We start from the raw sequence: 12,995 nt of genomic DNA on the forward strand, positions 1-12,995 counted from the left end.
AAAGTGGAATATGGTGATGTAGCATCGATTTTAAACAGACTGTGCGTTTAAATTTAACTCTGGACTCGACACAGGGTGCTGCTGAAGCTGAGTCGACTCTTTGAGTCGGCACTTGAACCGATTCGCAATTCAGAAGATCCATTTGACCCCCCCCTCCAAACAAATGAACACAAGACAATATAGCAGAAGCTGTGATGCGTTCGTTGTGATGCGTTTATGATTCTCTAACTGTACGTCAATCGTAAACGTTAATCGTACACAATGCAATCGCGATCGTGATCGAAAAGAATCGAAAGGAATAGTTTAAATCTCTACCGTGGCCGTTCATGTACCTGTCGCGCATGCGCGTTTTACCAATTTGCGTCAGTCAATAAAGTAAGGATTTCATTAGTTTTAATTCTCTGCTTGTGCATCTGAGGATTTTAAACAAAACAGGATATAGTCAAATAAAGGATAGGTTAGGAACAACAACTCCGAACTCTATACTGAGATTAAAATGAATGAAAGATACGCACGTTATATTGAGAGGTTTGTCCTACTGTGGACACCGTAGGCGTGGATGGCTGGAGTCGTTGCCTAGTGATATGAAACATCCTCGTGAGACTGAGCACAGCTTTCATCAACATTTACAGGTATTTTTTATACTATTATTATTTCTTTTATTTATTTTTAGCTTTCCTCTCTTTTAGGCTTTACTTTAGGATTCAGAAACTAAGCTATTTCTTGTTTTAACTCCACATAATGTCCGGAATCTAGATAAATCGCCCAGTTTTCTAGCTGAGAGCTCACTGTCTACTCTGACTGTAAGGCTGGAGTGAATCACGTTTATCATGTCAAATTATATTCCATTATTTATGTATAATAATATGTACGAATATATATCATAAGAGTTGTGTTTAACTGAGCAGAATTGTACTTAATTAGCCAGCTAGTTGTTTTATTTATACATACACTACGTGGTGTGGGAAGAAATGTCAAGAGCTGAGCAGTTAATAATAATAATAATAACAACAACAACAGTAATAATAATAATAATAATAATAATAACAACAATAATGATAATAACAACAATTATAACAATAACAACAGTGATGATGATGATGATAATAATAACAACAACAACAACAATAATAACAATAACAACAGTGATGATGATAATAATAATAATAACAATAAGCATAACAATAAAAACAATAACAACAGCAATAACAATGACAACAGTGATGATAATAATAATGATAACAATAATAACAATAACAACAATAATAACAACAGTGATAATAATAATAACAACAATAATAACAACAATGATAATAACAATAATAAAAAATAACAACAATAATAATAACTATAATAATAACAACAACAATAATAACAATAAAACAATGATAACAATAACAACATTAATAATAATAACAGTGATAATAATAGTAACAACAATAACAATAATAAAAATAACAACAATAATAATAACAATAACAACAGTGATAATATTAATAATAACAATATTAATAACAGTAATGATAACAATAACAACAATAATAAAAAATAACAACAATAATAACAATAACAACAATAATAATAACAATAACAACAGTGATAATATTAATATTATTATTATTATTATTATTAACAACAACAACAATAATAACAATAACAACAGCAGTGATCATAATAACAACAACAACAATATTAATAACAGTAATGATAACAATAACAACAATAATACCAACAACGATAATAATAACAACAAAAACAACAACAATAATAAAAATGAATACAGTATTAACACAGTTAATGAAAATATTTTGTGATCATGATGATAATGGCGGTGTGAACATGTCTCTCCTCAGTCTCGCTCTGAACATGTCCAGCAGTAGAGAAAAAGCCGCTTCTAGTCGAGTGCTGAACTTCCTGTGCGAGTGGGACCGGGGGAATAAATCCACTCGCACGCGAATGCTTCAGAAATTCCTGCAAGAAAACACGGGAAAAACGAGTCCGGAGCTGGAGCTGGAGTTCGCTCAGGCCTCCAGTCTGTTCCTCACTCGCATCACGGCCTGGATGAGACTCACGTATCCTCTACAACACACACACACACGCACACACACACACACAGTAAACTGTACATAGCACTGAGAAACGTTTCCTTCACTGTCACTTCTTCAGCTACATGTTCGGCACGTGTCTGCATCTTCAGCTCAAAGCACTGGGAGTCTTCCTCTCTGCTGCCAGCAAGTAACACTTCTCCCGCCACACACACACACACACACACACACACACACACACACACACACACACACACACATTCAGTCAGATCTTAATTGTTTTCAGTTACCGGTACCTGATGGAGTTCCTGGAGGTGGGAGGTGTGATGACTCTGCTGGAGATCATCAGTCAGACGCAGAGCAGCGAGGAGGAGAAAGCTGAAGCTCTGCATCTGCTCTGCGTCGTCTCTAACGCTGGACGCAAGTACAAGGAGATCATCTGTGAAAGCTACGGTACACACACACACACACACACACACACACACACACACACACACACACGTAGGCAAACACAATGAAACTTCATTAGGTCGAATTAAATATAGTGATAGACCAGTCATTAGATCTGGTTTAGACCAGATTTAAACTGTGTGTGTGTGTGTGTGTGTGTGTGTGTGTGTGTGTGTGTAGGTGTGAAGGCTGTAGCGGAGTGTTTGGTGAAGTCGGACTCAGAGGAGACGCAGCACACAGCTTCCTGTCTGCTCGAGTCTCTCGCTCACGGAAACCCCACGTACCACAGACAGGTTTATACAGGACTCATCTCTCTACTGACCCACAGCGCTCCTACAACTACACAACTCATACTACACACACTACACACTGTACAGGTACAACTACACAACTCCTGCTACACACTCTACACACTGTACAGGTACAACTACACAACTCCACTACACACTCTACACACTGTACAGGTACAACTACACAACTCCACTACACACTCTACACACTGTACAGGTACAACTACACAACTCCTGCTACACACTCTACACACTGTACAGGTACAACTACACAACTCCTGCTACACACTCTACACACTGTACAGGTACAACTACACAACTCCACTACACACTCTACACACTGTACAGGTACAACTACACAACTCCACTACACACTCTACACACTGTACAGGTACAACTACACAACTCCACTACACACTCTACACACTGTACAGGTACAACTACACAACTCCTGCTACACACTCTACACACTGTACAGGTACAACTACACAACTCCACTACACACTCTACACACTGTACAGGTACAACTACACAACTCCACTACACACTCTACACACTGTACAGGTACAACTACACAACTCCACTACACACTGTACAGGTACAACTACACAACTCATACTACACACTCTACACACTGTACAGGTACAACTACACAACTCCTGCTACACACTCTACACACTGTACAGGTACAACTACACAACTCCTGCTACACACTCTACACACTGTACAGGTACAACTACACAACTCCTACTACACACTCTACACACTGTACAGGTACAACTACACAACTCCTACTACACACACTACACACTGTACAGGTACAACTACACAACTCCTACTACACACTCTACACACTGTACAGGTATATCTACACAACTCCTACTACACACTCTACACACTGTACAGGTACATCTACACAACTCCACTACACACTCTACACACTGTACAGGTACAACTACACAACTCGTACTACACACACTACACACTGTACAGGTACAACTACACAACTCATACTACACACTCTACACACTGTACAGGTACAACTACACAACTCCTGCTACACACTCTACACACTGTACAGGTATATCTACACAACTCCTACTACACACTCTACACACTGTACAGGTATATCTACACAACTCCTACTACACACTCTACAGGTACAACTACACAACTCCACTACACACTCTACACACTGTACAGGTACAACTACACAACTCCTACTACACACTCTACACACTGTACAGGTACAACTACACAACTCCTACTACACACACTGTACAGGTACAACTACACAACTCCTACTACACACACTACACACTGTACAGGTACAACTACACAACTCGTACTACACACACTACACACTGTACAGGTACAACTACACAACTCCTGCTACACAGTCTACACACTGTACAGGTACAACTACACAACTCCTACTACACACTCTACACACTGTACAGGTACATCTACACAACTCCACTACACACTCTACAGGTACAACTACACATCTCATACTACACTGTACAGGTACAACTACACAACTCCTACTACACACTCTACACACTGTACAGGTACAACTACACAACTCATACTACACTGTACAGGTACAACTACACAACTCCTACTACACACACTACACACTGTACAGGTACAACTACACAACTCCTACTACACACTCTACACTCTGTACAGGTACAACTACACAACTCCTACTACACACTCTACACACTGTACAGGTACAACTACACAACTCCACTACACACTCTACACACTGTACAGGTACAACTACACAACTCCTACTACACACTCTACACACTGTACAGGTACAACTACACAACTCCACTACACACTCTACACACTGTACAGGTACAACTACACAACTCCACTACACACTCTACACACTGTACAGGTACAACTACACAACTCCTACTACACACTCTACACACTGTACAGGTACAACTACACAACTCGTACTACACACTCTACACACTGTACAGGTACAACTACACAACTCCTACTACACTGTACAGGTATATCTGCACAACTCATACTACACACACTACACACTGTACAGGTACAACTACACAACTCCTACTACACACTCTACACACTGTACAGGTACATCTACACAACTCCTACTACACACTCTACACACTGTACAGGTACATCTACACAACTCCACTACACACTCTACACACTGTACAGGTACAACTACACAACTCCACTACACACTCTACACACTGTACAGGTACAACTACACAACTCCTACTACACACTCTACACACTGTACAGGTACAACTACACAACTCGTACTACACACTCTACACACTGTACAGGTACAACTACACAACTCCTACTACACTGTACAGGTATATCTGCACAACTCATACTACACACACTACACACTGTACAGGTACAACTACACAACTCCTACTACACTGTACAGGTATATCTGCACAACTCATACTACACACACTACACACTGTACAGGTACAACTACACAACTCCTACTACACACTCTACACACTGTACAGGTACATCTACACAACTCCTACTACACACTCTACACACTGTACAGGTACATCTACACAACTCCACTACACACTCTACACACTGTACAGGTACAACTACACAACTCCTACTACACACTCTACACTCTGTACAGGTACAACTACACAACTCCTACTACACACTCTACACACTGTACAGGTACAACTACACAACTCCACTACACACTCTACACACTGTACAGGTACAACTACACAACTCCACTACACACTCTACACACTGTACAGGTACAACTACACAACTCCTACTACACACTCTACACACTGTACAGGTACAACTACACAACTCGTACTACACACTCTACACACTGTACAGGTACAACTACACAACTCCTACTACACTGTACAGGTATATCTGCACAACTCATACTACACACACTACACACTGTACAGGTACAACTACACAACTCCTACTACACTGTACAGGTATATCTGCACAACTCATACTACACACACTACACACTGTACAGGTACAACTACACAACTCCTACTACACACTCTACACACTGTACAGGTACATCTACACAACTCCTACTACACACTCTACACACTGTACAGGTACATCTACACAACTCGTACTACACACACTGTACAGGTACAACTACACAACTCGTACTACACACACTACACACTGTACAGGTACATCTACACAACTCGTACTACACACTCTACACACTGTACAGGTACAACTACACAACTCGTACTACACACACTACACACTGTACAGGTACAACTACACAACTCCTGCTACACACACTACACACTGTACAGGTACAACTACACAACTCCTGCTACACACACTACACACTGTACAGGTACAACTACACAACTCCACTACACACTCTACACACTGTACAGGTACAACTACACAACTCGTACTACACACTCTACAGGTACAGCTACACAACTCCTACTACACAATGTACAGGTACAACTACACAACTCCTACTAAATAAACTATACACACACACACAGTATTAGCATGTGCTTTGTGTTGTTGTAGTAAGCGGATGTTAATATGGGCGTGTGTTTAAGTCCATAAATGGAAATAAAAGCAACTTTCACTGCGTGTGCTTTAAAGACCATAGATGGGAAAGTGGGCGTGTCTTTGACTCCATATATGGAAAGGTCGAAAGTCTTTGACACCTTTTGTTGTCTCATACGCGTGTAAAGTTAGTGTTTGTAGTGTTTTTAATAAGAACATACTGTTGTAAATGGAATTGAACACATTCATGTTTGTTTACTGAAATGTTATCTTTAGCTGAAATATGCTAACTCTGTGCCTCTTGTGTGCGTATTAATCTCTTTATTTGTTCGTCAGGCCGTTGTCAAGACGGCTGACCCTGCCATCGTGGAGCCGTTGTTAAATTCGCTGCGCTCTTTCCACCTTGAGGTGCAGTATGAAGGTGAGTCTGATTTTATTCACCGTGTTTCCTGAAGTATAACACGTGGAAGTTTTAGACGCCTTGTACAGCAGAGCGATGTTACATATGTTTGACCAACCTGACTGTGAGATGCTTTAACTGACTTGGTGAAAAGTTTCCTACTGCAGCTTTAATTTCAGTGTAAGTGTAACTTCCTGTATGATGTAGAGAGTGTTTTTGTCCTCTGCTGTCCAGCTATAGAGCTGATCAAATATCTACAGCAGACGGAGGTGAGGGACGTTCTCCTCAACGCTCTGATCGCTCTGCTCAAACCGACCAACCCCGGAGTTCACAAACACAAGATCCTGCAGGGTATGACATCACTTCCTGTCCCGCGTGAACCTTACATTCTGGGTCAAGTCGGCACTTTTTGTTTTTTGTACAGGGTAGAACGTTACTGCAACGTTCTTTATAAACCCAACGTGCGCAGAGCAGTTTATTTAATCGATAATTTAATGATGTTGAGAAAGATTAAGGGTGAAATGTTTTGTGTTTATAATCGGGAGCCAAAAAGGTCATGTTATTGATATGTTGGAAATTTATCTCCGTCATAGTCCGGATGATCATCGGGTTTTCTGCTAGCAGTATGGAATGGACCAATGTCCAGATGAAAACAATCCTCTCCAGATATACGGTCTTGTGCAGAATTCTGTTCGATCCTGATTGATCTCGGAATGTTCCTGCAGATCCGGCGATGGCGAAGATGAACGGCTCGCTACCGCTGTTCATCCAGCAGGCAGCAGCAGCCAAAGCCCTACGGTGAGACAGACAGATGGAAGAATGGATGGAAGAATGGTTGGATGGAGGAATGGAGGAATGGATGGATGGATGGAGGAATTGATGGACAGATGGATGGAAGAATGGAGGAATTGATGGATGGAGGAATTGATGGATGGATGGATGGAAGAATGGAGGAATGGATGGATGGAGGAATTGATGGATGGATGGATGGAAGAATGGAGGAATGGATGGATGGATGGATGGATGGATGGAGGAATTGATGGATGGATGGAAGAATGGAGGAATTGATGGATGGATAGATGGAAGGATGGATGGATGAATGGAAGAATGGATGGATGGATGGATGGAAGAATGGAGGAATTGATGGATGGATGGATGGAAGAATGGAGGAATTGATGGATGGATGGATGGATGGAAGAATGGAGGAATTGATGGATGGATAGATGGAAGGATGGATGGATGGATGGAAGAATGGATGGATGGATGGAAGAATGGAGGAATTGATGGATGGATGGATGGAAGAATGGAGGAATTGATGGATGGATGGAAGGATGGATGGATGGATGAATGGAAGGATGGATGGATGGATGGAAGAATGGAGGAATTGATGGATGAATGGAAGGATGGATGGATGGATGGATGGAAGAATGGAGGAATTGATGGATGGATGGAAGGATGGATAGAGGAATGGAAGGATGGATGGATGGAAGAATGGAGGAATAGTTGGATGGATGGATGGAGAAATTGATGGAAGGATGGATGGATGGATGAATGGAAGGATGGATGGATGGATGGAAGAATGGAGGAATTGATGGATGAATGGAAGGAAGGATGGATGGATGGATGGATGGAAGAATGAGGAATTGATGGATGGATGGATGGATGGATGGATGGAAGGATGGAAGAATGGATGGATGGATGGAAGAATGGAGGAATTGATGGATGGATGGATGGATGGAAGGATGGATGGAGGAATGGAAGGATGGATGGATGGAAGAATGGAGGAATAGTTGGATGGATGGATGGAGGAATTGATGGAAGGATGGATGGATGGATGGATGGATAGAAGAATGGATGAATGGAAGGATGGATGGATGGATCGATGGATGGAAGAATGGAGGAATTGATGGATGGATGGAAGAATGGAGGAATGGATGGATGGATGGATGGATGGATAGAAGAATGGATGGATGTTGTTATGGATTGTGAATAAAATAAAGCAGCAGTATGTAACTTTTAGAGCTTTGGAAATGTTGAGACTTGTCAGTGTTAGATGGCTGCAAGTGGCAAGTCACATTTTTACGCTGTAGCATGAGCCTCAGTGTATGATGACGGACGAGTTTAAACAACTCGCGCTACTCCGACCGACAGCTCTGACCTCTGACCTCTGACTTTAACGATTGCAGCTTTTCCACGCGACATACAGCAGTGCGACTACTTTTTTCTTTTCACTTCTGCTTAATCAAAAAGTTACATACTGCAGCTTTAATTGTAATCTAGTGTGATTGATATCATTGTGTGTGTGTGTGTGTGTGGGGGGGGGGTTAGAGTTTGTTAAATATTGTGTGATCTTGCAGGATGTTGGCCGTGGAGAGCCGTGAGACGTCTGGAGAACTGATCCGCCTCGGGGTCACGCACCATTTACTGTACGCCATGGGCAACCAGGAGCACGCAGACGCTCAGAGACAGGCCAGTCTGACTTTAGAGGTGCTGATACACACACACACACACACACACACACACACACACACACACACACACACACACACGTACGTTACACACCAGATGGAGTGTAGTTAATGTTACTGTGACATCAATACCAATGTATGATCTTTTCTCTGTGACCTGTGTGCATGTGTGCGTGTGTGCGTGTGTGTGTGTGTGTGTGTGTGTGTGTGTGTGTGTGTGAAGCATTTTGTGCACTCGTACCCTGTGGTTGAGGAACATGTGTGCAGAGCCATGGGACGTGCTCTGTTCCACTCGTTTAAGGTGAGTGTGTGTCCCAAATTACACACTCGTTTACTGAAGCTAGACATCCACAAACACTAATTACACACACACACACACACACACACACACACACACACACACACACACACACACACACACAGCACTGTTTGTTTATTTCTTCTAACTTATTTACATTAATGCATTCATTTAGAGAATCAGATTTAAAGCAGTGTGTGTGTGTGTGTGTGTGTGTGTGTGTGTGTGTGTGTGTTTAGCATAACGCTGAGCTGCTCTACATGAACATGGATGAAGTTCAGGCTGATATCTTATTGAACAACAAAGTGGATCTTTCAAGAGGTAATAAATAATCTGATAATAAAATAATGATAGTTTTATTGGATCTTAGTTTTTAATTCATACTTGAGTTTTTTAAAAAGTGACATTCAGAATGAAATACAAACGTCTCCTTGTTCCTTGTCTGCGTTTTCATTCCAGAATTTCAAGAGCAGAACACAAACTCCTGAGCATCACTAGAACACACACACACACACACACACGTGTGTACATGTGCAGTCGTTGTCAGTGAATTAGTAAAAACTGATGTCCCTGTGTGTGATGGAAGGAAGTAGTGATGCCTCAACAAGTCACTGAATCATTCGACTCGGCTCACCAATTAGAGTCGACCCTTTTGACTCCCAAGCGGTTCATGGCAATGAACAGTAAAAGCTGAAATATGTTTATTGAAATCTTTCTCCCCTTTCTTAATCACAAAGCATAACTTTACATGTTTTATAAAGTGTAATGACACTTTACAAACCATGTAAAGTTATGTTTTGTGATAATAATAATCGTTAGTCTCAATCAACAAGACACTGCAAACATACATAATTATAAACAATGCTGCTGCTTGTGCTGCAGTCTGCTTTATTCCTGATAATAAACCTCACACACGCAGCAGAGTCAAACACACAACTCACACAAACAACTCACGACGCACTCGAACAGACAGCACGGTTAAAAAGAGCAAGAAATCAAGAATGAAAGGAAGAGAAAGAAAGAAAAAGACAAAGAACAACAGAGAGAAAGAAAGAAAAAGATAGACGTCAGTGGTGAGAGTTGTTTCTTGTATGTGGCTGTTCTTTCTTTCTTTCTTTCTTTCTTTCTTTCTTTCTTGTTCTCTCTTTCTTTCTCCAGAAAGGAAAAAAACCTTTCTGATTTTCCATCATCCATATTTTTATATAACACACAGTTATATCATTAATACAGATATATCTGAAATCGTTTACTTGTATGTAAAATGATTCATTCAGTATCCACAATATTCATAAAGTTCCTCACTGTATGTGATGGATGACTTCATACAGAACAGAAAATGACTTGCGCCACTGTACTGCACTTTTAAAAATATGCTAAAATTATAATCTCAGCTCTGTTTTTGTATTAATTTTACCACTACACCATGACACCACAAGATGGCGGAAAAGGACAGCGCTAGACTAGCTGGCCTGGGTGCTACTGCATGGTGAAATGCCCGGATGAGAAGTCGGGTTATGATTGGTCGACATCATCTGTGCGGAAGTGTAATTCGCAAAAACAACAACAAAAGCTCGATAAACTTCTTAAATGTTTATTATTATTATTATTATTATTATTATTATTATTATTATTATTACAACTGTTAAAAATATCTGATCAAATTAATTTTGCGTAAAATTATATCGTTACACTTGGAGTAACGGTAAATATGAGTTTACTTCCGGCACCGTCGATGACGTCACACTCACTGCGGCGGGAATTCGTATCAGCTCTGAGCCACTGCAGGAAAAACGTGTCAGAAATGTGACGTGAACTAGCCGTGTTTACGCAGTTTACTGAGTGTTGTGTTTTTACTTTTGCATAAGTTTAAAGGCTGAATCTGTACCGCAACTTCAGTTTCAGGATTGAGATTTTAAATGATGAACAAAGTAAAGTCTACAGTGAGAAATAAGACCCGAGCAGAGAAGAAATCTAACAACAAACTAAAGTCTGGAGCCAAAAAAGGTAAGAAGACAACTATGCTTAAGTCCATGAGCACCTTTCATTCAGCACATGTTCAGGTCCCACTGCAGTCTGAGTTTTCAAAGTTAATACTGACAGTAAAATGACAGAAACTTCAGCAACACTAACCCAGCTCACGGCAATCAAACATCCAGCATCTCAAAATATCCGAATAGAGAATTTATAATACAGAAAAGTCGACCTGAGACGACTCTAATCAGAGAATTCACTCCAAACTCCTGTGAAGGTTTCCTGAGTCTTTAATCTCTCAGTCTGGGTCAGAACACACACACAATCACGGGGAAGATGGAAGTAAACGTTGCGTTTCATTTGGAAATCAAGGTTCCGGAGTCTGGAGGAAGAGTGGAGAGGAACAGAATCCCAGCTGCTTGAAGTCCAGTGTGAAGTTTCTACAGTCGGTGATGATTTGGGTTGCCATGTCATCTCCCGGTGTCGGTCCAGTGTGTTTTCTCGAGTCGAGAGTCGATGCAGCGTCTACCAGGAGATTTTAGATACTTCATGCTTCATCTGCTGACGAGCTTTATGGAGATGCTGATTTCCTTCTCCAGCAGGACTCGACACCTCCCACAGCGCCAAAACTTCTAGTAACCGCTTTACTGACCGTGGTGTTACCGTGCTCGATCGTCCAGCCGACCCGCCTGACCCGAACCCCGTAGAGAATCTACGAGAGACACCGGACCCGACGATACAGACGAGCTGAAGACCGCCATCAAAGCGACCTGGACTTCCAGAACACCTCAGCAGCGCCACACGCTGATCGCCTCCACGCCACGCCGCACCGACGCAGTCATTCCTGCAGAAGGAACATCTTCAGGACAGATGAGTTTATGCTTTGCCGTGACAAGCTGAGGATTATTATTATTATTATTATTATTATTAACTTCAAGAGCGAGGAAATAAAGACCGGCTGGTGAGGGAACGTCCGTTTGTAGCCGCTATAACGTAAGTGAGAACGGGAATGAAATGCTCATCACGCCGCTCCGTCCTTGATTGTTTTCCTACGACAACACGACGCCGAGTGTTTTATTCCCTACTCGTAGTGCTCTTTAACCGCTATCGAACGCCGGCCCCTCGTTGAGGAATAAAAGCCGAGTCGCGAGCGATTGTAGGAATCCGCAGTGCGCCTGCGTTAGCTATAATATCAATAACAACACGTGTCGTGTCTGATCCTGTAGGAGAGCCGTCCGAGTCGCCGTATCACCGCTTCCACGATGCGGCGGAGCTCGGACTGTTTCGATCCCGCCTGCTGTCCTGGTACGATCGGACCAAGAGAGCGCTGCCCTGGCGTACGCTGGTAAGTCATCACGCTCACCGGAACATCAGCAGGAGTTTGGTTATTTCATCACGATACTCTCTGAGTGTTACTGTATTCACACCCGGGCAACGACATCGCGTTTCTCCTTCCCATGCAATGCACTAATTATTCGAGTCATTTAGGATTCGCCCAATCGCAGGTAAGCTCACGGTCAC

The 12,995-nt window shown here is 41.8% G+C and overlaps 2 protein-coding genes across 5 annotated transcripts in view; both read left to right on the forward strand.

The window, feature by feature from the left end:
- The first annotated feature begins 137 nt into the window (after positions 1-137).
- Positions 138-10,213, forward strand: armh1 (armadillo like helical domain containing 1). Of its 2 annotated transcripts, none has more exons than XM_053680576.1 (12): positions 138-632; positions 1,854-2,072; positions 2,167-2,235; positions 2,332-2,498; positions 2,676-2,872; positions 6,674-6,758; positions 6,972-7,088; positions 7,463-7,535; positions 9,095-9,224; positions 9,429-9,506; positions 9,743-9,824; positions 9,963-10,213. In XM_053680576.1, exons 2-12 carry the CDS (start codon positions 1,867-1,869, stop codon positions 9,989-9,991), a joined length of 1,233 nt encoding a protein of 410 aa, XP_053536551.1. In that variant the 5' UTR covers positions 138-632; positions 1,854-1,866; the 3' UTR covers positions 9,992-10,213. The 2 variants fall into 2 exon arrangements, with proteins under 2 accessions (XP_053536551.1, XP_053536552.1); XM_053680577.1 differs by having other exon boundaries at positions 2,676-2,788.
- A 953-nt stretch (positions 10,214-11,166) lies between these two features.
- mutyh (mutY DNA glycosylase) overlaps positions 11,167-12,995 on the forward strand; it is an 8,923-nt gene continuing 7,094 nt past the window's right edge. The window contains exons 1-2 of one of the 3 annotated variants that reach the window (XM_017468809.3): positions 11,167-11,507; positions 12,701-12,819. In XM_017468809.3, coding sequence (XP_017324298.1) covers positions 11,420-11,507; positions 12,701-12,819 — 207 coding nt within the window. In that variant the 5' untranslated portion in view covers positions 11,167-11,419. Of the gene's footprint in view, positions 11,508-12,700; positions 12,820-12,995 lie in introns of those variants that run through there. The other 2 variants (XM_017468810.3, XM_017468812.3) reach the window with 2 other exon arrangements.

The sequence above is a fragment of the Ictalurus punctatus genome, chromosome 5, assembly GCF_001660625.3.
Source record: "Ictalurus punctatus breed USDA103 chromosome 5, Coco_2.0, whole genome shotgun sequence".
Taxonomy (NCBI): domain Eukaryota; kingdom Metazoa; phylum Chordata; class Actinopteri; order Siluriformes; family Ictaluridae; genus Ictalurus; species Ictalurus punctatus.